The 23868-nt window shown below is 40.4% G+C and overlaps 1 protein-coding gene across 1 annotated transcript in view; it reads left to right on the plus strand.

The window, feature by feature from the left end:
* LOC139611272 (poly [ADP-ribose] polymerase tankyrase-1-like) overlaps positions 1-23868 on the plus strand; it is an 82810-nt gene that overhangs the window by 54755 nt on the left and 4187 nt on the right. The window contains exons 14-28 of the mRNA XM_071465788.1: positions 800-879; positions 5878-6023; positions 6182-6347; positions 10685-10904; positions 13085-13194; positions 14448-14636; positions 15365-15445; positions 15820-16006; positions 16151-16230; positions 19089-19209; positions 19635-19732; positions 20713-20787; positions 20964-21069; positions 22119-22305; positions 23559-23715. Coding sequence (XP_071321889.1) covers positions 800-879; positions 5878-6023; positions 6182-6347; positions 10685-10904; positions 13085-13194; positions 14448-14636; positions 15365-15445; positions 15820-16006; positions 16151-16230; positions 19089-19209; positions 19635-19732; positions 20713-20787; positions 20964-21069; positions 22119-22305; positions 23559-23715 — 2003 coding nt within the window. The remainder of the gene's footprint in view (positions 1-799; positions 880-5877; positions 6024-6181; positions 6348-10684; positions 10905-13084; positions 13195-14447; positions 14637-15364; positions 15446-15819; positions 16007-16150; positions 16231-19088; positions 19210-19634; positions 19733-20712; positions 20788-20963; positions 21070-22118; positions 22306-23558; positions 23716-23868) is intronic.

The following is a 23868-nucleotide window of genomic DNA, read 5'->3' on the forward strand; positions in this document are numbered from 1 at the left end:
GCTGTGTTTTGATAGCTATGCCGTAGCTGGCAACAGTGAGATTAACTGGGATTGTTTTGTAAAGGTCAATATTGATATTTTCAGACTGAAGGTGCAGATAGTTAAATAGCTTTAGAAAACAGATTGTGCTGTTCAGTGTTAGAGGAACCTCCACAGTACATTGCTGCAATATTACCAGATTAAAGGTGCCCAGTGGAGCTTTCATGAACACAAATAAAAGTTGTGTTTACACTCAGTGTTTCTCACCAAAACACATTGTGTGTATCCTTGAGGTCTTTTTCTAACATTTTGAAAACCTGCATTGTTTACTCGTTATTGCTTATTTCTCTGCGAGTTATTGCCACCTGAAGGTGCATGTGCACGTGTGCACCTGTGTACATGTGTGTGCTCATACACAAACCAAACAAACCCAAGACCCTAACCCGACAGTAGCTACACAACCTGCAGTTCAACCAACCCACCAACAAACATGCCAGAATCTTTGACAAGTCATAATTAAACATGGCAGCCATATAAAAAATGTGTCAATGAGGAAATAAATGCATTAACTTATAAAACTAATTATTGTAACAATTTTTGCTATCGAGGCAAATAATAATTTACCTTATTTAAATTAATACAAAGCATTCATAACTAAAGAACCAGTTTTCAGGGATTGACTTGACTGGCTTTAAGGAATTCAGTCTAATGTCATCTTTTCCCTTCAACTCAAAGATTCACTTTCACAATCATATGTAACTTTTACCAGCGCTTGTGCTTAGTATTTCTAATCCATGTTTCTCCATGTTGTGCTCTGCAGAGAACGTCCCAGTGAGAAACTCAGATGTGGACTACAGACTCCTTGAAGCTGCTAAAGCTGGAGACCTGGACACTGTCAAGGTAATTAGCTTGTTTTTGACATTTTATAACTGGTAGTTGACATTGTCATTTATTTTTTAGTTACATGGATATGAAGACGTAATATGTATTGATATATTCTGGTCTCTTCAGTCATTATGATCATTCAGGTAAAGGTAATCCAGATAAACTGCATGACTGAGTGTACAGCTGAACCGTTAGACAGGATATATTGTATCTGTCTACCTTCTAATCAGTCTGTCAGTTCGGCAATGTAATAAAGCCTTATGTCCACATCAATGCATGGGTCTGTCAATTAGAAATCAGTTTGCTTCAGAGGTGTCGGTGCAACAAGGTTAAATGAGAGAAAAACAGACTCTTCATTCTCCTAACAATCGATATTCCCTTAATTTGAAAACTGGAAATGGGCATGAAAAAAGAGTATGACCTCAGTAGTCTCGGTTTGTGTATTGATACCAATCCTGGGAAGTAATTTGCTCTGAGGGAGTAGAAATATTTTTAATTGCCTCATTAGAGTTTGGCAATAATGTGGATTCTCTTCCAGAAAAGTGCGTACAAAACTTGATCAACTGCATAAACCCAAAACATGTCTGAACCGATGCAGGTTATACAGACTCCTGTTGAGCTCAGCAGCTAAGAACAAACAAGATGAATATGTTAGTATAAAACATCCTAATTGTTTAGTTAGCAGTAAAGGAGTTTGGTGAGGCAGTGATTCACAACTAAAAATTGGCTAAAAACTTGTATAGTGTCAAACTGACAGTGTCTCCGATAATCTTACTCTGGGAGAATTACACCTCCACCAACAAAGACTCTTTATTTTGAAATTAAAATGGAACAAAATGTCCTGACCTTTTTTTACTGTTCTGCTTCTGGTCATAGTGATTTTTGTTAAATGCCAGATAGATATTGTTTGCTGTGAATCAAATGTCTTCTGTTTGTGTCTCGGAATTGCTGTCCGGATTGATTTTGGGTGAAAACTGCAAATCTTTATTATTGTGAAAGGCCACATTTCCCCTCTCACAAGATTTCCTACCATAACCCTGTAATCACTGTCGTCGCCTGCGGATCACTTCCTCAGTTAATTTGATTTAGTCTGATGGCAGTTTGATTTGCACTGGGCCCACTCGTGTTAAAAATGCAGCCGCTCATGATGTAATAGCATCAGACAAAGCCACCCACTAAATGTCGGGACCTGGTAACATTCGGTAAAGTGTTTGACAGAAGCATTTGCTGTCGAGGTAAAGTCTGTGTGTCTTTACCCTCTGAGACAGGCAGTTATAGGGTTATCCAGATGAAGAGGCTCTGTCAGAGGCTGATGTGTGATGCTTTGGCAGGTTGGCAGGGGATCTTGGCAGAACAATGATCTCTGGTCTGGCTCTCTGTCTCTGTTTTTTTTTTTTTTTTTTTTATAAACCTGAGGCACATACCCGTACATGCACTGATTGACGTTTTTAAGAAGTAACATCTTTTTGCATCATTTCTGAGTTGTTTCCTATCATCAGTTAAAATGTTGAGGAGGTTCAGACTGTGACTGTCCAAAGATGATCACTCAAGGCGACAGGTCAATGACAGAGATCAGTTCTGTCATTCAGAGAAGTAAATACCTTTATAGATTATGTGCTGTGCTGCACTGCTACATAGTGGCTTCAGAAAGTATTCAGACTGTATTGTACACTTGATTGTGTTGTAGATTTAATTGTTTATGGATAAAACCTAACTACCATAAATAATACAAAAGGACAATGTGAAAACATGGTTTTAGACATTTTTGCAAATAAAAAACTGAAATCTCTCATTCACAAAAGTGAATGTAGAGGCCCTTTTGGCAGCAATTACAAAGTTGAGACCTCTTTGGTAAGTCTCCACGCTTTGCATACCTGGATTGGGGTTTAAGTCTTGGCTTTGGTGGGGACACCCAAGGACATTTACAGATTTTCCCTAAGCCACTCCAGCATTGTCTCGGCTGCTTCAGGTCACTGTCATGCTGAAAGGTGACAAAATCGCCCCAATCTCAGGTCACATGCACCCTGGAGCAGGTTTTCTTTAAGGATCTCTCTGGATTTGGCATTCTTCCCTCAGTCCTGACACCTCTCCCGGCCCCTGCAGCTGAGGAGCCCCTCGACAGCATGATAACGCCACAGCCGTGCTTCACTGTAGTGAGGGTACCAGCCAGGTGATGGCCTTTGCCAGACATAGTATTTGGAGGACTGCCAAAAGGATTGAGTGTTTTTCTCATCAGACCAGAGAATCCTTTTCCTCATGCTCTCAGAGTCCTTTAAATCTTTAAATGTGGTTTGGCAAACTCCCAGTGGGCAGTCATATGACTTATACTCAGTGTGGCTTCCCTCTATCCATCCTACCATAAAGGTCTGATAGATGGAGAGCTGCTGCGATGGTCGTCCCTTCTCTGTTAGAGTGACAGTTGGGTTCATAGCTTTAGAAACGGTTTTATACTCTTGCCCTGATCTGTTGCTTGCCACAGTTTTTATCTCAGAGGTCTACAGAGAGTTCCTTGGACTTCATGGTCTTCGTACTGACATTCAGTGTAAAATGTGGGACCGTAGATACACAGATGTGTGCCTTTCTAAACTCTGTCCAGTCAGCTCAGTTTGCCATCCATGGACTCCAGTCAAGTTCCTGTTCTTCATCTCATGGATAATTAAAGCAAACTTCATCTGACCACAACTTGGAGCTCCACAACAAAAGGTCTGAGTGCGTTTGTAAATGAGAGATTTCAGTTTTTGATTTTAATAAATTTGCAAAAGTTTCCAAAAACAGGTTTTCACTTTGACATTGTGGATTGTTGAGTGTAGATTGATGGGCAAAGTGTGCAAAAGGTGAAGGGGCCTGTATACATCCTGAAGCCACTGTGCATTCACTGTATTTTGACACATTATCAAAAGGCGCTAATAAAAGACATTTGTTTGAGACGACTGCTTCTTTAATGGGAAGTCCAGTAATGTCACACATCAGTCTGTTTAAAGGTGTTGTCGAGTACCACAGTGAAGTACTCTTTTCATTTATAACTGCAGAGCCAGTGATGCATCGCAGCATGCTGACTTCACGTACTGAGTCATGTCCGTTAAGTGTAAACAATGTTTTGATAAAAACTGCTGTATTTAAAGTTTTGCTGCTAAAAGTCATTTTTCCTCAGGACTAGTTTAGGCCTGAAACTAACTACTGATTGTATCGATTACTCTGCCAACTTCCTGCTTGTTTAATTAGTTTGTCAATAAAATGTCACAAAGTGAAGAATAAATGTGATAATCTCCCACAGCCTGAGCTGATGTCTTCAAATGTCATGTTTGTCTAACCAACACTCCAAAACCCAAAGTCATTCAGTTTACTACCCTGTATGGCAAAGAAAACCACCAAATCCTCACTTCTGAGAAGCAGGACCCAGCCAGTGTTTCTATATCCATCTTTTTCATTCCCCCCTCACCCTGGCACAGGCTACAGTTTTAAAAGTTGTTTTTTCTGAAAGCCCAGCTTTTCATGAATATCATCTGAAGTGAGAGATAATGACTTTAGATTGATGAATCAGTCTGCCAGGAGGATGTTTCATTTACTTCCAGCACAATAGGATCCTGGCGAGTGGTATAAGGGAACTTTAAAATGAATTTCCCTCTCTGTTTCCTTGCACTTCTGAACTAAGGTGTAATTGGGTCTTAAAAAACAGAAAAGTAGCGCTGTTATTTTCTGTGAATCGCGGGGAAGCAGGTGTCAGCCTCGGTTGAGCAGACGTGCATTTTTTTTTTACAGCTTCAGTTATTAGCTTCAGTGTTGTTGATGTTCCTCCCTAAAACCCTTTTTTTCACATATTTCATTTCACAGACACATTTTTTATCATCAATCATGACGGGTGGGCAGACTCTCTGTTTCCGTTTCCCCCTCTCGCTGTCTCTGAAGCGCTGTTTGTCTTGTTTGATGTTGTTAATGACGTTAACAAATGTGTGCATCAGCTAAAGCAGATTTAAAGAACATATTAGACTTCTCCACAAAATGACCGTAATATATCCTACAACACATTTAAGCTACAAAGCCTAAGAAGCTTCATTCTCAAGCACTTTATGAAAAAGCATTTTACATTTTGTCACTTGCAGGCCACCGTCTGGTTGTGTTCCTTACAGTTGTGCTCTGACTATCTGTTGTTCACATTTGAAATGGCACAACACAAAAAACAATACAAACAGATTAAAACAGACTAAGAGTCACACTAGCAGCTCTTTTAAGGCTTTAAGCTAAATGCTAACGTCAACACGCTCACTATGGCAATCCTAATGGCTGATTTGATCTGTTTAGCTGGTGTAATGTTTATCATCAGTCGTCAGTGTGCTGAGGCTGACAGGAATTATTTTATCATAAACCAAGGTGTCGACCTGATAATGGCATAAAATAAAAGACAGAATCACCATAGTTATGATGTCTGAAACAAATTTCATGTCAGCCCATCCAATAGTTGCGGAGATAATAAAAAGTGAAAATTATGTTGAGATATTTCCATCTGGACCCAAAGTGTTGGACCAACTGACAGACTGACTGGCAGATGAGCCATGAGTCTTGCCACAGAGCCAGGCTGCTCATGTGGCTAAAAACCAGAATGAAATCAGCCACAGCAATGAATGTCCACAGTTCATACTTGTAAATCACAAAAGACTTTCCCCCAGTTATCAGAGAAAAAACTGTTTATCTACCAGTCACCGTTTTCTTCTTCCAGGTTTGAGATCTTGATTATTCATCATGACTGATTGTCCATCTTTAGTAAGAAAATAGTGTTGCATCATTTTAAATCAAAACTTTGGCAGCTGAATAAAAGAAAAATGAAAATATAGCCTGAGCATACATTTATTTCTTCATGCCTCTTTGATCAATCAGCTGTTCAAGTTGAAAACAGATTTTTATTTCTCTCTCTCTCTCTCTCTCTCTCTCTCTCTCTCTCTCTCTCTCTCTCTCTCTCTCTCTCTCTCTCTCTCTCTCTCTCTCTCTCTCTCTCTCTCTCTCTCTGTCTGTCTTCAGTCACTGTGTACGGCTCAGAATGTGAATTGCAGAGATCTGGAGGGACGACACTCCACTCCTCTTCACTTTGCTGCTGGCTACAACAGAGTGTCGGTGGTGGAGTACCTCCTGCACCACGGGGCCGACGTGCACGCCAAGGACAAAGGGTGCGACACTTGAAGTTGTGGTTAAAATTGGGGCAACAAAAACAAGTACAGACTGATTTTGAACCATTGTGGTTTGAGAAAGCCACAGAAAAGTTATGAGAGGTAATCACTGTTGATTTCTGAAAGCAAACTCTGTAGCTGTTCTTTTCTCTTTGCAGTGGCCTGGTTCCCCTCCATAACGCCTGTTCCTACGGTCACTACGAGGTGGCCGAGCTGCTGGTCAGACATGGGGCCTCGGTCAACGTGGCCGACTTGTGGAAGTTCACGCCGCTCCATGAAGCTGCTGCTAAGGGCAAATACGAGATCTGCAAACTGCTGCTCAAGGTTAGACCTGCAGGGTCCCTTCTTAAAAATATCTAACTTTCAGTATCATGATTACATATAGAGCTGAGACAGTTATAATAATGAATGAGTCAATTAATCACAAATTATTTTGATAATTGTTGAATCATAATGAATCACTATCCCGAGAAATGCCAGATATTTGTATGTTTTAATCTCTTGCTAGTAAAATGAGTAACTTTGAGTATTTTTCTGTGTATTTTTCTGATATTTTATAGAATAACTAAGTTATCAAGAAAATAAGATTATCTTATAATGAGAATGATCTTAACTTGCAGCCCTAATTGCATTTATGTTTTAGCATGCATCTCAGTGGGAATCAACTGTTCAAATACAATTTATACAATACATTTGCAAACATGAGCAAGCTGTTTACAGCCAACTTTACACAACTTCTTGGTATACTGGATAGAAACTTTTAAATTTCACCACTTAGTGCAGCTTTAATGTGTCCCTCATCTACACACTGTTTCAGAGGACAGTATTTACAAGACACAACGGAGTCTCGGGGAAACTGAAATCTGTCCTGCCTTCTAATGCAAAAGCTGCTATCACAGTGTTGTTGCTACTAATGCAATAAACGACATCTGGCTCTGTTTGTCCTGTGAATAATGAGTGTGAACAAATCCACAGTATGGACTGGAGTTAGATAATTACACGTGAAACAGTGGCTTTTCCTCTGAAGCAACAGACATCAGAATGATTTCATTGGCCAATCAGAAGAGAGTATTCAGTCAAGGTATGACTTGCCACGCTCCCTGCGAATTTTCAGCACAGACGGGATAAACTCTGACCAATCAGATTACAAAGCTGAAAATATCTGTTGTGTAATACCTGTTCGTCACATCTCTCTGAGTCTAAATGAGTCCTGTGAAATGTTGCAGTTTCACAGCTGAATGTGTTTTTGTTTTTCCAATCATGAACACCTCCAGACAAGGTTACATCACTGCTGTGTTGTTGCCATATGGGGCTGCATAAATTAATATTAGCTCAACACTGCGCACACACACACACACACACACACACACACACACACACACACACACACACACACAACAAAACAAATGAAGATAACTACATATTAACATTTACATCTACATTTACTTTAAATAATTATGAACTGAAAATATAATAAAAGAGAAAATAAAATCACTGCAAAAAAAAAAAAGGTAAGGGCTAGAGGTAAAGAGGAAAGAGGTAAAGGTTACTGCGATCATCACCAGTTTAACTGCCATCAGTTAAATTTTTCAGTACACAGTACTGAAACAAAGAGCAAACAGCAGTGGGGTGGTGCAACCGGAGAACTTATTGTGAGATCGACAATGTCAGACTGGTAAGGTAGTGAAAAAAACATCACTGAATGCAACAGTTCAGACTCCTACAGACCGACTATGATCGCGCAGTGCTGGTGAAAACAAAGTAAACAGTGGTGATGCAGTGGGTGTGCATGGATGTGTTGCATGGTGCAGTGGAGTGGCTTGGATGACAGAGAGTGGGCAGCAGGGGGGTGGGCAGTGTTGAGGAAGGTGACAGCTCTGGGGAAAAGGCTGTTTCTCTGTCTGAATGGGTTCTGTATCACTCCGCAGAGAGCTGGCAAACAAACATGCGCTGGCTGGTGTGGCATGAGTGATTTCCCAGAGGCAGAGAGTGCTGTAAATAATGTTGTAATGCTGGAAGTACCGGTGATTTAGTGCTGAATAAACTGACAGCTCTGATAACAGTTAATTGTTCCAGTCATTTATCAAGCACAAAATGCCAAACCTTTGCTGGATCCTGCCTCTCGAATGTGAGAATTCCCTGCTTCTCTCTGTTGCCTTGCTGTAAGAGAAATATCTTGGGGTTTTGGGCTGTCGGTCAGACAAAATAAGCAATTAAAGAATGTTATTTCTGGCTCAGTGAAATTGGTTACAGAGTTTTTTTTCAATATTTTATGACATTTTTTTGGACAAAATAACTAGTTAATTGAAAAACAATTGAGCCCTGTCGTACTCTGGTGTTACAGGTCGTAGGAGTGGTTTCCAAGCCTGACAGTCTGTCTGCGGTCTGCCTCTTTTTAAAAGCCCAAAATCCATGTACACACTAGTGCTGTGAAGCCCAGACTATGGAGACTGTCTTGCCAAGAATATGAAGTAAAATCTATTATTTAACACTCTATTACATAGTATGTGTGAAAGGCAGGTGAAATGCTGCCATCCATGGACCTGACCTCCCCATAGGCAAACTGATATTGATTCAAAGTCGAGGGAAGAGAGTCTGTGACCAGAGGGGGTGAGTGCCACATATCAACAGTTGTTCAGACTATTGACAGTTCTTTTGGCAGTGGATGTGGGTTACAAATGAAGCCGACACCTGAATACTGGGATCACTGAATGGTTTGATGACCGTGGATATCTTGGGAATCATATGCTACAGTCTTTGTAATCATCGTGTTTCAAGCCAGTTGACCACCTTTGGGAGATTTTGGACCACTGTCAAAAAAAATAGAGGAATATCATTTGGAAGGATCATCCAAAGACTCTCCCCTTATTTGTCACCCATCTGTAGTCGTTAAGACCTTTTACTGTGTTCATCCAACATAAGGGTAGCAGAACAGAGGGAATTTATAACAAGTGAATGTACATCCTCAGTGACTGCATTGCTTTTATCCCCCTTACACAGGCGTGAGAGGTGGTGTTGTTTTCTATGGAAGGACTGTTAATGACATTTACCATTAGCATTGGCCTTACCACGTCCATATGCAACAAACAGAGGAGACATTATTCCTCAGTGTCAGTGTGTGAGCCATGTGTGGCCTCGTTTACAGATATCTCACAGTCAGTGCTCTCAAAAACAGTCCTGGAGTTCAGAGATGCAGTGGCTCCCTGAGGCCACACTCACTGATCAGTAAGAGGTCTGGAGGCAGAGGTTAGAGACACAGACAGATGATTGATTGTCCAGCGTGGACATTTTTTATTTCACTCTGGCTGATTGAAAATTCTCATAATAGATTTTAAGCTTGTGATTGAGATTCTTCCGTGCACATGGCAGCGCCTTCATTTCCCCTTTAACACATAAGTACACAAGTAACAGAGTGTTCCTGCACTTTGGTGTTAATCTACCATGGCCTCGGGACGCAACTGTTCCCTCTTTTTGAATAATCTACTCCAGAGTTCAGCAGTAGGTTTTCCTTTGTCTTCTCTATTTGTCATCAGATTCTTACTGTCCCTTTTTTGTGTTGGATTTGTGCTCAGAATAAAACTGCTGCATTTTCTCCCAGTTCTCTGATATTCTATAAGGATCTAGTGAGAAATACAAAATGCATATTAGCATTGTCTTTGTTAAGGAAGAAGTGTGAGAACATAATGACCTTTTCCTCAATTAAAGAGGAATCTGTCTTATTAGCACTTGGCATGAAATGTGTGAACTCATAATGACTTATGATCTTGACTTGAGGTCTGGGAGTGATGTGTCATCGTCTTGCAGGAGACCAACTATCAGTAAAGCGGGATGATAGCTTCCTGTTTGGAGTTTTTGTGGGAAGCTTTTTATTTTTCTTTGATTCTTCTTATGTTTTTTGACTACTACAAATATTTTGTGAACTGAATATAGGCTGAGTTCAATGAAGGAGTAACAAAACTGACATTTGAATATATGCAAATGTCCCCAATTATCTCTAGTCAAATTTTCCTGGATAGTGAATAAATCACCGTGAGAATGTGGTTTCAACAGCAGCAAGGGGATAATAGAAGTAGGACACAAAAATCTAACACAGTAGTTTCAAAAAAACAACCGTGAGTGATGTATAACGGACATTTCCAGGCCAGCAGTGGATACCCATAGGAGTGGTCCCGCAACATCCAGTTTTAATGAGCGGATTTCAAAACTTACAGTGAAAGTTAAACTGTAACCTAGGAGACAGTTGAGCGATGAAAATGTCTGCTCCCCTCTCCAGTCTCCTGGGTGTGTGGTGTTTTCTACTTCACTGAATGTCCTGTCCTCACCTCTCTACCTCCCTTCGTCTCTCCCTCTCTTCTTCTCTCTGGTGAATTACCTTCATCCTCTTCTCACTCGTCACTTGAAACTCCCCCACCGGGGCTGGAATGATGAGGGATTTTGAGGACTGATGTTTTTCAGATTTAAGTTAATGATAGCTAATGTTTTGCACTGACAGTCAGTGTCCTTAAATCTTTGGCTTTTGGCTTGGTATTTCACAAAAAAAAAACATACCTGTAAGATGGATTAACCTTAGACGTTAGTGTGCACATCTGCTTGTTTTTGATTCTCTCCCCATCTGTCCGTCCTTTATACCAACTTTCTCCAATCTGGCCTCCTCTCTGCAGCACGGAGCAGACCCTACCAAGAAGAACCGAGATGGGAACACGCCTCTGGACCTGGTGAAGGACGGGGACACCGACATCCAGGACCTGCTGAGAGGAGATGCTGCACTGCTGGATGCCGCTAAGAAAGGCTGCCTGGCCAGGGTGCAGAAATTATGCAGCCCCGACAACATCAACTGTCGGGATACGCAGGGACGCAACTCCACCCCACTGCACCTGGCAGGTAAATATGCATGCAGAAACACAACACACAAAGCTGCACACACACAGACACATATTCACAGCTCATTCTGATAAATGCACACTTCCTAGAATATGTAAAGCTCCCTTTGCAGACAGAAATGAAGTATAAAGCCAGAGGTTTTATATACTGTGCGGCTGAAGTTTGCAGGATTGAAGTGACTTTAGATGTGGTATATTTGCCGGTGCCAATCACTCCTACTCCAGTACCTCAGTAAAAGCCGACCTCTTGGGATTTTAGCTTAGAGCAGTGCCAAGAACGAGGCAATTAACACCAGACAGCTAGTAAGTCTTGAGGGCAAAAACACTGTTCATAGACGGGCAGGTTGGGGCAACAGCACTTTATCAATCATTTTTGATGACACCATATTTCATAATCCTGCCAAAGGATGTCATCCCTAGGCCAGTGTGTGGTTAAGTGTTGGCATAGTGACATTGTCATAGTGTGGTACTTTTTGCTTTACAGTAAAAACAAGAAAATGAATGAGAGAAACCGTAAGGTTTGCTCAAATAAAGAGGTAACAAGGCAACAGAAGAATAAAAAGGTTGTTAAAAAGGGACTTAATTAGAACAAAAAATAAAAACACATAGTAGAGCTGCACAGCTGAGGGGCCCAGATTGAAAAGGCTCTTGGTAATATTGCGCATTTATGGCTCAGCCAGGAGACTCCTACCTGAGCATCTCAGTGTTTGTTATGGCTCATAGGGGATCAATGTGTCTAAAATACAACTGGGGCGTCACGCTGCAGTGCCTCAAAAGTTATCAGCACAATCTAAAAATCAATTCTTAAAAGCACAGGAAGGCTGCGATGGAAAGCAAGGACGAGGGTGACGAGTGTCGTGCATCGCTCCCACACTGAGCGCACTGACCTTTATTTTGAATGATAGATGACTCAGTTGTGACTGGACTGTAATGCTGAAAGATGCTTGGTCAAATCATTTAGATGAATTTTGTTTTTTTAATGAGTCTTAAATGAAAATGTCAACGTTTTAGGAAATACATGTATCCGCCTCCTTGCTGAGAGTTAGATGAGAAATTGATCATATATAGATATGTCCTAATTTACCAAATTAAAAGACTATCTTGTTGCCATTATTATATTATAATCATACTATATATTACCACTAAACTGACCTTGGATCGCTCACAAACTTCATACAGTTTTTAAATCCTGATAGCAGAGATAATGTAGGTCCTCAAAGGTACACACGCACACCCGGTTATGTATTTATTCTGGATCTGTAATCATGATAACATCAGCCTTGGAGATAATAAGAGAAACATCATTCTGCTACAGCTGCAGCTACAGCTCATGGTCACAAACACACACAAACACACACAAATCCATATTGAGATTCACAAATACTGTGCTGATACAATCTCCTATAAAAATACCCAAAACTTGGCTCTCTGTACAACCCGCAGACTGTGAAACGCAATGCAACGAAACGAAACACAAAAGGGAACAAATATAGAAATAGAAAGTGAGGCAACATCTGCACGTGTTACATTCTTTTATCACATTTACATAATAAAATCATTTATATCTTCAAATCATATAGAAAGAAAGGTCAATATTTACATGTTATAACTTTGTGCTTTTATTATATTTTCTGTCAAGATTCTCAGAAAATCACTGACATATATGTAAATTTTTACCTGTTTTCCTGCATCGTCTTCTCCGTCGTTTTCTGGTGGGGAAAACTGATTTTCCTTTGACTCATTATGTACATTTTCAGACTCTGTATTTATAGAGAATTTCTTGACCAGACTGGGCTTTTGTACAGTGATAATGTACGGTGTATCTTAATTTGAAAGTGTTTTGTAGCAAGACTGGCACTTTTAAAGTTAAGAAATCACTGAAAAACACTTTAAAGGTCTATGTGATTTTTTTTTTTTTTTTTTTGTGGATCTGACCACTTAGACACACACCCACACACCCTCTGCCTTGATGTGCTCGCTTGTAAAAGGAAAAGATGATAATATGCTGCCACGATGCAGCTGACATGTCTCTCTTTCTTTCTCTTTCATTCCTCTCATTACCGGACTACATTTCTGTTTCTCCTGTTTTCTTCTGTGTATCGTCCTCTCTCTCTCTTCCATTGTCTTTCTTTCTGTCCTGCTGTGTTTTCCATACAACCCAACCCCCACACGTCTCTCCAGCTGGCTATAACAATTTGGAGGTAGCAGAGTATCTGTTGGAACATGGAGCCGATGTGAATGCACAGGACAAAGGAGGGCTTATACCTTTACACAATGCTGCTTCATATGGGGTAAGACACACACACACACACACACACACACAGTACAAACTTGAGTTAATTTCATTTCTCCTTTTTGATAACTAGATGCAACTCCTATCCAATAATCAAATGAAAATACAAAGTCAGTATCTCTTTAACTTACTGTAGTGTTGAAATAATTAGCCATTACTTGTCTGATTCACAATTAATCATTTATCAGCTGCTCAATAGGAGCATTAGATGTTTTTCTCTGAGTTATACATTGAATTGTATCATTGTAGAGTGAATACCTTTGGCTTTTGGACTATACAATAGACAAAACAATTTGTCTGGAATTTGATAGATGAAATAAAAAAAAGGTAAAAAAAACTGCCTGTTTGACTTCCTTTCAGTTGTTTTGCAGGTAACACTGCTAATTCTGTCTAATCCATCTTAAGTGAACACCATGAAGTTTGTTAACTATTAAGGGATCCTTTACAAAATCCTTTAAGTCCATACCACATGTGGTACGTACGTGACAGAGTATTATTTTGTATCTTACATCCACATATTCACGATTAGATTTGAAAAAGTGCGTCGCTGTGCAGCTCTTCTGCTATTCACAGCCCAGTAAATGCCAACAGATATCTGATATGGGACTGTAAGGACCTTACTTATTTCCACTCTACTTCCCCAGTGAAATGATTACTATTATCAGTTCTACTACACATCTCTGAAGTAGTGCATGTATGTGATTTTTTTCCTTCATCTGCAGTCCTTTGTTGTCTCAGAGTCACACTGCTTATAGCTAGACAGCATTCTGCTACTGACAGAGTCGAACACATGTATGAATGAAAACTTGATGAGCTCTGTATTTTGGGGACACACATAAATATACACACACACTCACACACACATGTTGTCACCCAGATACTGGCTACATTGTGTTTGATGCTAAGACAGGAGCTGGAGACAATGAGGGAAAAGAAGAGGAGAGAAAAGAAAGGAAGGACCGGCGGGAAAACAAGAATCATGATGGAGTTAATAATTCACACAATTTCTGTTGCAGAGAATTTAACATATTACAGTTTTTCTGATCACGATTTTTACAGCACTCATTCACCACACTTCACACGTTTGTTCTTGTTAAATGCTTTTATTACTGTTGTCTTTTTTCCCCTCCTCTCACTACTTCCTCTCCTCTCTGCTCTCATTTTCTTCAACTCTTATCTGCCTTCTGCTCTTCTTTCCCATCTCCTCTCTGTGTTGATCATCACCACCTCCACACTCTCTCCTCCGCCCAGCACGTCGACATAGCCGCCTTGCTGATCAAGTACAACACATGCGTCAACGCCACAGACAAGTGGGCGTTTACCCCCCTTCACGAAGCGGCCCAGAAGGGACGGACTCAGCTCTGCGCCTTGCTATTGGCCCATGGAGCCGATCCCACTATGAAGAACCAGGAAGGACAGACGCCACTGGACTTGGCAACGGTATGCTAGGCTTTCTCAGAAATCCTTCACACTGGCCTCATTCACATGGGATATCATTAGCTTCAACCGATGGTTTGGTTGGTTGTGGTTAACTATTCAGACAGTTGCACATCCTGAGGAAGGGGTGAGGGTTAGAAATCTAGATGGTGATGTACGTAGCTTCCTAACTCCTTGCACCCTGATAAAGCTTCCTAATTGGGTTTCTTGTTTAACGGAGCTACCACACTTTGAGAGTCTTGCCCAGAAAACAACACGTCTCTACGGCTGGTGGGCACAGGAGGTGAAGGAGCAGCTCATAATTCTAACATTAACGCTCTGTTCTGCTTCAGATTAAATGGAACAGAAATAATGCTGCTAGAATAACGAATTTTTTATGACAGGTTTTTGTTCCTTACCTTGGCCGTTATTTGCAACGTCCTGCTCAGCCTTGGCCTGCTCAGCAGAACTTTGAGCCTCTGATATGTGCATCCTGGTTTGATTACTTAGAAATGGCAACAAATATGAGATGCTTTGTTTTTATTGTAACCCATTCGGTTGCTCTTGTCTAAATATGTTTCTAGCAAAGATGGCAGGTGACTTTCAGAGCTATCTGCTAACATAATCTACAAGTCATATCAGACCTCAACTTAATATGTGCAAAAATACTTTATGAAAAAATACAAGCAAATAGCGAATTTGTAGTTTAGGTGGAATTACATTATTTCTTTCTGTCTCTTTATCTGTTGCAGGCTGATGATATCAGAGCATTGCTGATTGACGCCATGCCACCAGATGCCCTGCCAAGCTGTTTAAAACCACAGGCCACTGTGGTAAGCGTCCACACTCTTTAACACATGTAGACAGGGAGCGTTCAGCTGAAACATGTCCTGCGGTGGCCATATTCTGCGTTTGCTGTTTGAAGAAACATTAAACAATGCATTTAGTGTGACAACATTGTCGTTGAAGCTGAAGCACTGAAATTGTCAAGTGAAGTGTTGTTGAAGTGTTGAGAGGTTAAAGCTCCAGAACTGAAAGCAGCTGAAACTCCAGCTGACTTTTAAGCAGTGAAAGCAGTTGAAATTTCAGTCGAAGAGGTTGCGATAGTTGAGGTGTGCGCACTGTGAAAAAGTTAAGTAAAAAGAAGCTAACAATAAAATTTGACTAACTGGCCTTTTAATGCAAATCTTGTCTCTCCCACTCTCAGGTGAGCGCCAGTGTGGTTAGTGGAGGCGCGGCAGGGGGCGTGGTCATCTCGCCCTCTCCATCCCCCTCCTGCCTGTCTGCAGCCAGCAGCATAGACAACCTGACCACACCCCTCAGTGACATCACAGTGGGTGGGGCCACCGGACCCGCAGACGGAGCATCTGGGTCAGACAGAAAGGAAGGGGAAAGTACGTTTACACAATACACACACATTGAGTCCTAAATCAGGGGCTGGTCCTTTTGAAATGTAGGAGGAAAGTCCTGCTCAGTCGACACGGATGTTGTGAATGTAAACATGTGTAACAGCTGCTGACATGACTGTGTCTCTGCAGGTCTGCTCGACATGACTATCAACCAGTTCTTAAAGAGCCTGGGGCTCGAACACCTCCGAGACATCTTCCAGCGGGAACAGGTACACACACACACACACACACACACACACACACACACACTCTTTTTATTTGTCTGGGACTGGTGTGAAGAAATGAAGGGGTAGGAAGAGAGAGAGAGAGACGATTCTTGAGAAGAGCTTCAGATTGCAACTAAATGAAATACAATTTTTTTTTTTTTTTTTCAAATGAAAATATCCAACTAATAATTTTTTGAGTAGTTCTTTCAGGGTTACATCTTAATACAGCCTTGTTTTAAACTTGTTTCTTTTATCAATTTTCCTCCCTTTGTTTTAGCCCAATTCTCATGTGAGTTTTGCTTTAGAAATTAATTTTAGAAAGGCAGAACAAAAAGGAGAGATATACAGGATTAGCTAGATAGGGATGCACTGTAGACAGAGAAAGGTCAGAGAGAGAACAAGGAGGAAAAATAAAGAAGGAGAGAGGCTTAAGGAGAAAGATTGAGAAAAAAGAAAGACAGAGAATGATGGAGACAGATGGGGTGACAGACAGAAGAGAAAACAGACAGACAGAGAGACAGAAATAGAAATAGAAACTGAAAGGTGACAGCTGGCAAAAGGCTAAGCATAGAAGACTTTGAGTGCGTGTGTGTGTGTGTGTGTGCGCGTGCGCGTGCGCGCACATGAGCATGTATTCTATATTATTGGTCTCCCTGCGGGGAAGCAAGCCTTCATTAATATTCAGATGAGGAGTGAGATGGAGGTGAGAGTCAGCTGGGTGTTAACAGAAAAGTGCACTCAGAGTTTTAACAAACATACATTAATTTCACTGGTGTTACATCACTACATAGTCCATTTAATATCTTTGATAATTATAAAACCTGACTTTTACTCATTATCTGTCGACAACCAAAGTAAAAACTGGAATGTAAATCACAATACTTTGTAAAATTAAATACAAGAAACACTTCATCTATTTTAGCTGTAGTAATTAATCATTTCTATCAACTTCCTGCTGTGTGAATCCTCCCCCTGGTCCCTCTACAAAGCCTCTCTGGTGACTTCTTTGTTGTTGTAGGGGAAGATGAGCAGGGGTTTGACTTAAAGTTTCAACTTCAAGTTTGTTTGAACAGTTAATGCAAAATATATATTTATATATATTTAGCACATTATTGCATATTGTTATTACTCAGTCATGAGACTAAACTCTTGGAGGAATTAGTAGAAGTTATGTAGACAGATGTTCGAGTCAAACACTATTTAGGGAGGCAGATTGCTCTGATGCTGCTTTGTGCGGTGAGGTGTCAGCTTGAAGTGTCAGCCCAGGCTGACGTGTGACTTTTATTAGGTGTTTGAGGTGACTGCGTCACATTCAGTGTGACATAAACTGTAAGAGAGACGAAACAAGCTTCTGCAGAAATAAAAAGATGAAGTTTTCACTGTCAACTGGAGATGAAAACTTAATCACAGCTTTTTAGTATGAACTTTTGGTGCCAGATGAAATTTCAGTTGTTGTTGTTTCCCAGCAGTTGTTTAGGCTGCGATGATTTACACCTGTAACAGTAATCACAGCAGCACAGAGGGAAGCAGGTAAAGGTTACCGTTTGAAAAGTGGAGTAATCTCTGCCTCCAGCATGAATCTCATCTTTGTTCTCCCTGAACAAACTCACCATCACAAATTTGCATATCAATAGCTTGATTATTGTCATCTATTTATTGACCTTTTCTTCAGCTTGCTGCTCTTTTTCTCATGCATATTTGTCAGACTCCGTTGCCTCTGCAGTATAGCTTAAATCATGAGCGTCACTAGGCCTGAGTGAGCCCCGGATGTTTTATGAAGAGGCCCAGATCTCTTGCTTACTTACTTACTTACTAACTAATTGATTAATGAATTAATTACAAAAAAAGCTAAGCTAAGACTGTGGATATAAGAAGGTTTTTCTAAAACTAAAAGGATGGAAGAGGCAAGCGAGGCTAGAGGAGGTGGAGGAAGAGTCACCTGTTGCTGTAGCAGCAGGTGAGTCAGGACGTCAGAGTGACACTGACTCACCTACAGGCTCAGGTTGGTGAAGAGGACGACACTTTAGTTAGCTAGGGAGCACCATTACATGTTATCACAGCTGTGTGACGGTGCAGAACCGCTGGTCTAGCTAGTGTGCACTAACATGGGCTGAGCGTAGACAGACAGTGTTATGACCTCACTTTGCCTGTGTAGACTCAAACTGAAAAGTCCTCAAGCCATAATTCATTTCCCCTGAAGCACCTGTATGAAGCATCCCCGCAGCTGAACCGGAGACGTATTCTAGTCTACCTCACTTTCAATAACATGTAGAAATGTCAAGTTAGCAACAGGTCATTACAGCAGCAAGGCAGGCTGCAAATCATTATGCAATTCTTATGATCGTCATTATTTACTATTGTTAGTATTGCAATATTGATATTATATAAAAATTCAATCACTTTGTCATCCTACAGTAAAGTGTCACTGTTAATTACTTAGAAAGGCGCTACACACTACGCTTTTGTGTGCCATTCAAAGATGAGTGTGTATTCAAAGTATGCCACTGAGAAGATGATATCAATAATAACAATAATAAAGATTAATAATACATTTATTTGTAGAGCATATCACATTAAAGAAGTGTAGCTCAAAACACTTCATATTGGAGGAATAAAAGAGAGAGTGACATGGAAATCATAAAAGACAAGATGATGATTAAATTAGAACCATAGCTTAAGAGGTGTGAAATGAATTAAATGTAGAATAATGTGGACAATCCAAGAAAAAAAACTGTGTAAAAGGAGCTGTTGTGGCACAATGTTATTATGATGTGTTATGTTCTTACCGATTTACATTCTTTAGGCAGCAGATGGAAACATAAGCAAGATTGACATGACTTTTTCTTGTTGTTTTTGTGCAGATTTCGCTGGATGTGCTGGCAGACATGGGTCACGAGGAGCTGAAAGAGATCGGCATCAACGCTTACGGTCACAGACACAAACTCATCAAGGGCATCGAGAGGCTGCTGGGAGGCCAGCAAGGTCAGGACGCGCACACACTCGCACATAATCAGCACACGATGAAAGACTACTGCAACTAGCTAACAGAACGTCGGCACATTAGTGTTTAGATTTACCTTTTGAGCTTTAATTGGCTTTTACAAGCTGAGAACTGGAAGTAAAGTGAGACCTTATATTCAGTTTAATTGCTTTGTAATGAAATAAATATTTAATGTGTTTAATTTATGTGATATACAGTAAATCTGCTTTGTAACAGTTTAACACCCTAAATGTTATTCTGCATATATACGTCCAACTATTTGGTTATATGTGTGAATATACCTGTAATTTATGACAAAATAGCTGATTAATAAACATAAAGTGATAACAGGATTATTTAATAAATCCATCCTGCTTTATTATGATTTTGAATTGGAGTACATGACCTGTTTGATTCTTGGTTGTAGGTGCAAACCCATACCTGACGTTCCACTGCAGCAGCCAGGGCACCGTGCTGATCGACCTGGCACCGGACGACAAGGAATTCCAGTCTGTGGAGGAGGAAGTATGCAAACACTTTTACACACACATGCAACTTCATTTACACAAAATAACAGATGTGCATAAGTACTAATACATTTGGGTGATATAATTTAAAAAGATAAGTAAATTTGTGCATGTCCATCATTAGTAATTTCAGCCGTCTGGCTAAGGACGTACCACAGTGTTTCTACAGCACAGCAACAACAGTACAAGCAGCTCCATATTAGTGTAACTGCTCTCCTGACTGTATTGCTCTTGTAAATGAAAGCATTAACTCAAGGAGACAGTGCAAATGAGTTTAAATTAATGATAATCGTCAGATGTTAACAGAAATTTTACAGGTAATTTAAACTGTAATTTTTACTTGAGCTCTTGAAAAGTGATTGACATGTGGTCTCTCTAGACTGTGCTAATAATACCAGAAATGTTGATGAACTGCTTATGTATATGCACACCAGATCTTTAGGTTATAGACATTAGGAAAATAAGTAAGTAATTTTGTGAAAGATGGTTATCGCTGCATCCACATCACAGCAAAATTTGTTCAAATGGCTCCATCATGTTGTAAATCCAGATGCAGCAGTTCTGTCTTTATCACTGCTGATGCTGCACTTTTGCAGCTGCATTGTTCTAAATTTCCCACAGGCATCGCCGAGGTATCTTCTCTGATTGAATGAGATGCTGCTTCACTTAATCACTGACGAAATGGCTCCTGTGATCCCTATATATGTGCACAAGTCAGTAATAGCTGAAACCCCAGATAATTAATCTTAACATATTTCAGAAAAGAAATTTCAAAACTAGTTTGAGGTTGCAGTTGCAACAAAAATGACTCATCATTAACTCTGCTAATGCTGTCCAGAGAGCTGTGTGAATCACACCTCATGATCAACACACACGCATTAGAATTTTTTATCCCACGCGCTTTAACTTTTTAAAACTTTTTATGTGTGTGTGTGTGGGTAATTTTGATTGTCTCCCCGCTGTTAATTTCCTCCTCAGCTACAGAGCACTATCAGAGAACACCGCGATGGAGGCAACGCAGGCGGAGTCTTCAGCCGGTACAACATCATTAAGGTAAAGACTCAAAACACAGGCAAAGAGACCAGTTTTCCCTCTTTACGACCACAAATAAAGACTTGGATCTTAATTACCTTTGGGTTTTAAATATGGTGTCTTATGTGAGTAATTTCATTTTAATCCGAAGCAAAGGTGACATACTTTTCTCTCTTCATTCCGCCTAATTACTGCAGATTCAGAAGGTGGTGAATAAGAAGCTCCGGGAGAGATACGCACACAGACAAAAGGAAATTGCAGACGAGAATCACAACCACCACAACGAGCGCATGCTCTTTCATGGTAAATAAACACATGTAATGAAACAAAGGGCAGCATGGCGGGTTTCTCATCATATACACTTTGCTTTTAATGCTATTAGGTTATATTAAGTTTTTTATGGGGGGGTTTTTTGAGCTTCCACATCTGTGTGTATGCAAAAGCTGAACTGCTGTGGTAATATGGTGAGACAAAGGACAGTGTAGTCACTGTAGCAAGTATGACAGCTGTGTACAAATCAGAAGAGTTCAGCTTGCCAGTCTTTGCAGAGTCATATGTGACTCTTTGTTTTGGCTCTCTGACCCATAAAAATACAGCAAAATCCAAGTTGCAGATGCATGTCACAAGACTAACTAGAGTCTGTCTCACCTAGTGACAGCTTTCCTCTTCGTTAAGTTTTGATCACATCTCCCCTGCAGCTTCAGTCACTTCCTCTTAGTTGACACAAGTAAAACGCAGATTCAACCGCTCGTATGCTCTGAGATGAACTCTGCTTTGTAATGCAATGTTTTCCTTCTTGCAGCCTGACCGTAAGCCTGAACGAATCGCATTAATCTTCCATGTCCCCTTTCAACCACAAGGCTCATTCAGGACAAAACCCTCAGGACTGCAGCCGAGTTCTGTTTCTTTACTTTCAACAGTGTAGATTAGAAAATCTCAGGAAGTTGTCTGGTTTCCGTGATGCCTCATACTGTGCATCTGGCACCAATGATCGTACTCTGTATACTAAGTCTCTTAGATCATCGGTCTGCCAGGATAACACGCAGTCGAACTGTATCTGGATCTCTCTGCCTAATTTGCACTCTTTATTCTTGGGTTTCATTTCTGCTTTACAGTCTGGAGAATTGAGCTGGTGAATGCAGACATCACATCAGAGACACTATGCTTTTATGCTAATTTTCTCAACAGGACAGACAGAAAGGGAATTTTGTTTAGAAGCCAGAACAAAAACAGATGTGATGAAAGGTTTTCCAGGTTCCCATATAGACAGCAGAGCTCTGCAGGCAGACTCTTCTGCATGTTTTTGGAGTGAAATGTAAAATGGATGTGTTTTTTTAAATTCCCCCTGTCAGGCTCTCCCTTCATCAACGCCATCATCCATAAGGGCTTTGACGAGCGTCATGCCTACATTGGTGGCATGTTTGGCGCCGGCATCTATTTTGCTGAGAACTCCTCCAAAAGCAATCAGTACGTGTATGGGATTGGTGGAGGCACGGGATGTCCCACACACAAAGACCGCTCCTGCTACGTGTGCCACAGGTGAGACGAGTTATTCATGTTATTGCAGAGGGGAGGAACTACTAGTCAGTACCTGCATCCCGGTTCAATGCTAAGTCTAACACACCTTTTCCACAGCAGACATTTTGACCTATCATAGCAGGAAAAGCACAGGCGAAGCAAATTGTGTTTACAATGGCTCAGCTCCATCATAAGCCATGACAATGATCCAGCATGCAACACCAGGACCATGGAACCAGCTCTCTTAAATGGAATGCAGTCTTTTTTTTATTGTTATCAATAACAAAATGGTCAGTTGTAATCAAGTTTTGAGTCAGTAATTCCATCACACTCCCAAAGTGACAACATTGATTTTTAAATGTGCTCATAATGGACTCTATTGTCCACCAATGCACTGCATAAAAGAGAATTTGTAGCTACTCACAGCTGCAAAAAAATAAAACATATTGTGAATGACAGTGTAGTGAGTGTTAAATTTTAGGAGATAAAAAAACCGTAGTTTCCTTTATTTACGTGGCGGTGGTTTTTCAAAGTCGCTGTTTCATTGGCATCCGCCTGCGCTTGCATCTTCCTCCTGTTAGTACAAATCAGTAAAGCAAATAGATTTCTTATATAACAACTGCACAAGCAGTTTATTATGAAAATAATAATATACTATTATTATGTCTTATGTATGGAATTGAAGAACAAGTGGAGAGAACAGGAATTTGATAATTATCATTTGGAATCAGTTAGCAACAGAGTGGATAATTATATAAAAATATGACATATTACTAGTCACTAGTTTTTTGGTTAGTAAAAAATATGAATATACTGGTATATGAAGTAGAATGGCACTAAGTAGAGCGCATTCTTCCACTATGGTCAAACAATCCTACATAGTCTGTCAGATCTAGATAACCTGGATCTGCACCAATTAATCTGAATTTTTTTAACAATAAGATCCATATATCATTTCCTGAGAAATTGACCTAAATGTCCAAAAAAAGGTCATAAAAAATCCTGGATCCACCCCTTCGACCAGATCGGCACCAAAATTGAATGTGTTCCTCCCCAGCCTGGCCCCCGTCCCTCCACTCAGCTAGGTGCAAAATCGGTACTTTTTTCATAATCCTGCTGGCAAACAAAGAAACCAACAGACACAGGTGAAAACATAACCTCCTTGGCAGAGGTAACAAAACAAATACATTTATGTGTGTGATATCTGATATCATCCATTTATGTGGCCTTACTATTGACAGTATCGATCTGTGTGTGTGTCCTCGTGTTTACAGGCAGATGCTGTTCTGCAGAGTGACGCTGGGTAAGTCATTTCTTCAGTTCAGTGCGATGAAAATGGCCCACGCCCCCCCTGGACACCACTCTGTTATAGGTCGACCCAGTGTCAACGGACTGGCGTACGCAGAGTACGTGATTTACAGAGGGGAACAGGTCAGTATACACACACATATACACACACACATAATTTTTCAAGACTAGAAATTGTCAGTTCATGTCTGTTTCACTGTTGTATGAAATAAGTGGAGTTACAACCGATTAATCTTGACCAACAGTCTTCAAAATAAGTGGGCTTAAACCATTAAA

Source organism: Trachinotus anak, unplaced genomic scaffold (genome assembly GCF_046630095.1).
Source record: "Trachinotus anak isolate AG129_WGS33_773 ecotype Australia unplaced genomic scaffold, CSIRO_AGI_Tana_v1 ptg000028l, whole genome shotgun sequence".
In the NCBI taxonomy this organism is placed as follows: domain Eukaryota; kingdom Metazoa; phylum Chordata; class Actinopteri; order Carangiformes; family Carangidae; genus Trachinotus; species Trachinotus anak.